This window comes from Scylla paramamosain, unplaced genomic scaffold (assembly GCF_035594125.1).
Source record: "Scylla paramamosain isolate STU-SP2022 unplaced genomic scaffold, ASM3559412v1 Contig2, whole genome shotgun sequence".
Taxonomy (NCBI): Eukaryota; Metazoa; Arthropoda; class Malacostraca; order Decapoda; family Portunidae; genus Scylla; species Scylla paramamosain.
The window spans coordinates 1315001-1317631 of record NW_026973667.1 but is presented as its reverse complement, the minus strand read 5'-3'; the positions used below and the strand labels follow the sequence as shown (position 1 = coordinate 1317631).

At 54.2% G+C, this 2631-nt stretch overlaps 1 protein-coding gene across 1 annotated transcript in view; it reads right to left on the bottom strand.

Moving 5' to 3' along the window:
* Positions 1-212: 212 nt before the first annotated feature.
* LOC135095918 (basic proline-rich protein-like) overlaps positions 213-2631 on the bottom strand; it is a 31914-nt gene continuing 29495 nt past the window's right edge. Inside the window, exon 4 of the mRNA XM_063997064.1 lies at positions 213-2631. This exon is cut by the window's right edge and continues 683 nt beyond it. Within this exon, the coding sequence (XP_063853134.1) occupies positions 2481-2631 (151 nt within the window). The 3' untranslated portion in view covers positions 213-2480.

Sequence of the window (2631 nt, the reverse complement as noted above, 5' to 3'; positions counted from 1 at the left end):
GAGAGAGTGGGTGGAGGTGTGATAGAGAGGGTGTGGTCGAGGGAGAGAGAGAGAGATTAGTCTTCATTCTCTTCCTACATTAGACGAATGGAAGAGGAGGAGGAGGAGGAGGAGGAGGAGGAGGAGGAGGAGGAGGAGGAGGAGGAGGAGGAGGAGGAGGAGGAGGAAGTGAGGGGAAAATTATCTTAGAAGACACGCCTGAGAGGAAGTAGGTGTGGTAGAGAGAGAGAGAGAGAGAGAGAGAGAGAGAGAGAGAGAGAGAGAGAGAGAGAGAGAGAGAGAGAATAGTTTTGATAGTGAGAGAAAAAAAGAACAAGAAATAGGTTTAAGAAGAAAGATTACTGATAGCAGATGAAAGGTAAGGGAAGCAGAAGGAAGAGAAGAGGAAGAGGAGGAGGAGGAGGAGGAGGAGGAGGAGGAGGAGGAGGAGGAGGAGGAGGTTTTCCTAGTCTTCAAATACCAGCGTGACATTACAGACTGGCGAACATAAAATATTTGGTTGAGTCTGTCCTTCAACCTTTACCTCCTCCTCCTCCTCCTCCTCCTCCTCCTCCTCTTCTTCTTCTTCTTGGCGTTTCATCGTTCCCGTGTGAGGTTTAAATGGCAGGTGTGTGTGTGTGTGCGTGTGTGTTGTGTGTTGTGTAAGTTCTCTCTCTCTCTCTCTCTCTCTCTCTCTCTCTCTCTCTCTCTCTCTCTCTCTCTCTCTCTCTCTCTCTCTCTCTCTCTCGTTGCATTTGTCTTTTTATTTGATTGTAAACTATGAATTGTGTGTGTGTGTGTGTGTGTGTGTGTGTGTGTGTGTGTGTGTGTGTGTGTGTGTGTGTGTGTGTGTGTGTGTGTGTGTGTGTGTGTACGAAAAATGAATAAAATACTACACACACACACACACACACACACACACACACACACACACACACACACACACACACACACACACACACACACACACACAATTTATCACCATCACCACCACCATCACCACCACCACCACCACCACCACCACCACCATCACCACCTCAATTTATGCCACACACCTCACCATCACAAACTCCTCTTTTATTTTATTTTAACTACCATCATCACCATCATCATCACCATCATCATCACCATCATCATCATCATCATCATCATCATAACCAGCTGTCTCTTAAGTGGTAAAGTTAACTACGGATTTAATACTACTAACTATTTAAGTATTTCTGCCGCTTATGTAACTCGTCTAGAGCACATTTAAACTTGCGAAGGGGGGGCGTTCTCAGGGGCGTGGGGTTATGGGGGGGGCGGCGACCCACTTAAAATTCCCTTAATATTCGTGTAATTTAAGGGATTGTTACTAATTTTCTTTTTTTATTGCCTCTTATTTTTTCAAGAGTATTTTTTTAAGGGCGCATGATAAAAAGGGCGTCTTTGTTTTATTTCTGTGTTTTTTGGTGTTGTGTGTGTTTTTTGTGGGTTTAGGGGGTTGGGTATTGTGTGTGTTGGGGTTATTTGTGTGTGTGTGCGTGTGTGTGTGTGTGTGTGTGTGGTGGGTGTGCAGGGATGTGTTTGCGTGTGTGGGGGTGTGCGCGTGAGTGTGTTTGGCTGTGGTTGGGGTTTGGTGGGCAGTGTGCTGGTGTGTGTTGGAGTGTGTTGCGCCCCACGTCTTGCTAGAGCACGTGTGTGGGTGTTGTGGCAGCCCCTCCTTCCGCCGCTCCACTCCCACCGCCCCCCAGGCAAGAGGGGGGCTGGCAGGCTGCAGGGCGGCAGGGCACGTGTGTTATGATGACCGCGGGCTGGCGGGGGACGGCGGGCCCTATGTACAGCTCCGCCTCGCCGCCCCCCTGCCAGCCTCACGGCCGGTGGGCGCGGCGCCCCCCCGCCCCTGGCAGCGCCCCCCCTCGCGGAAATAAGTAAGGGAACCGAGGAGAGAATCCTGGAAGCGCCTACACTACGATCGAATATAATCTATTATTTGGCTTTAGTAGATCTGAAAAAATACTTATAGCTATGCAGTATTGAGATGGTCGTCTGGCTACCTAGGGACTGGCGCCGCCCGCCGAGGGGGCGCGGCGGCGGCGGCGGCGGCGGCGTCGGCGGCGGCGGCGGCGGCGGCGGCTCGTTGAGGCTTCGTTGTCTGTGAAACTCGGCGGCGGCGTCACGCGTCGCGCCGCCGGAACGGGAACAGAAGTGTAACGTTAACAATACGTGGCTAACAACAGTGCGCGGCGGGGGGAGCGGCGCCCCCCCCGGCCTCTCGCGCGCCGCAGGGTGGGAGTTGCGAGAGAATCTTGAGGACAGCATCGTCTTGGCCGCCGAACACGGGCGTCGGCCGTCAGGCGTCAGCGTCAACAACGGGAATATAACAGCGTGCTTTTGATCATGGCAGCGGCGCGCCGCCCGGGGGCCGTCCCGGCGGCGCGGGCGGCGCGGGCGGCGGCGGCCTGGTGGTGGGTCGGGACGGCGGGTTTGTACGGTACAGGCGGGCCCGGGGGGGGGGACTACTAACTGGCCTCCCCCTCCTGCGGCTCCGGCGACGAGGGTGGCAGCGGCATGTCCTTGAAGCACGCCGACTCGTAGTGCTTGTTGAGGTACGACTTGAGGGCGAAGGACTTGTTGCAGCGTTTGCACCTGAAGTTCTTGAGCTGGGAGTGT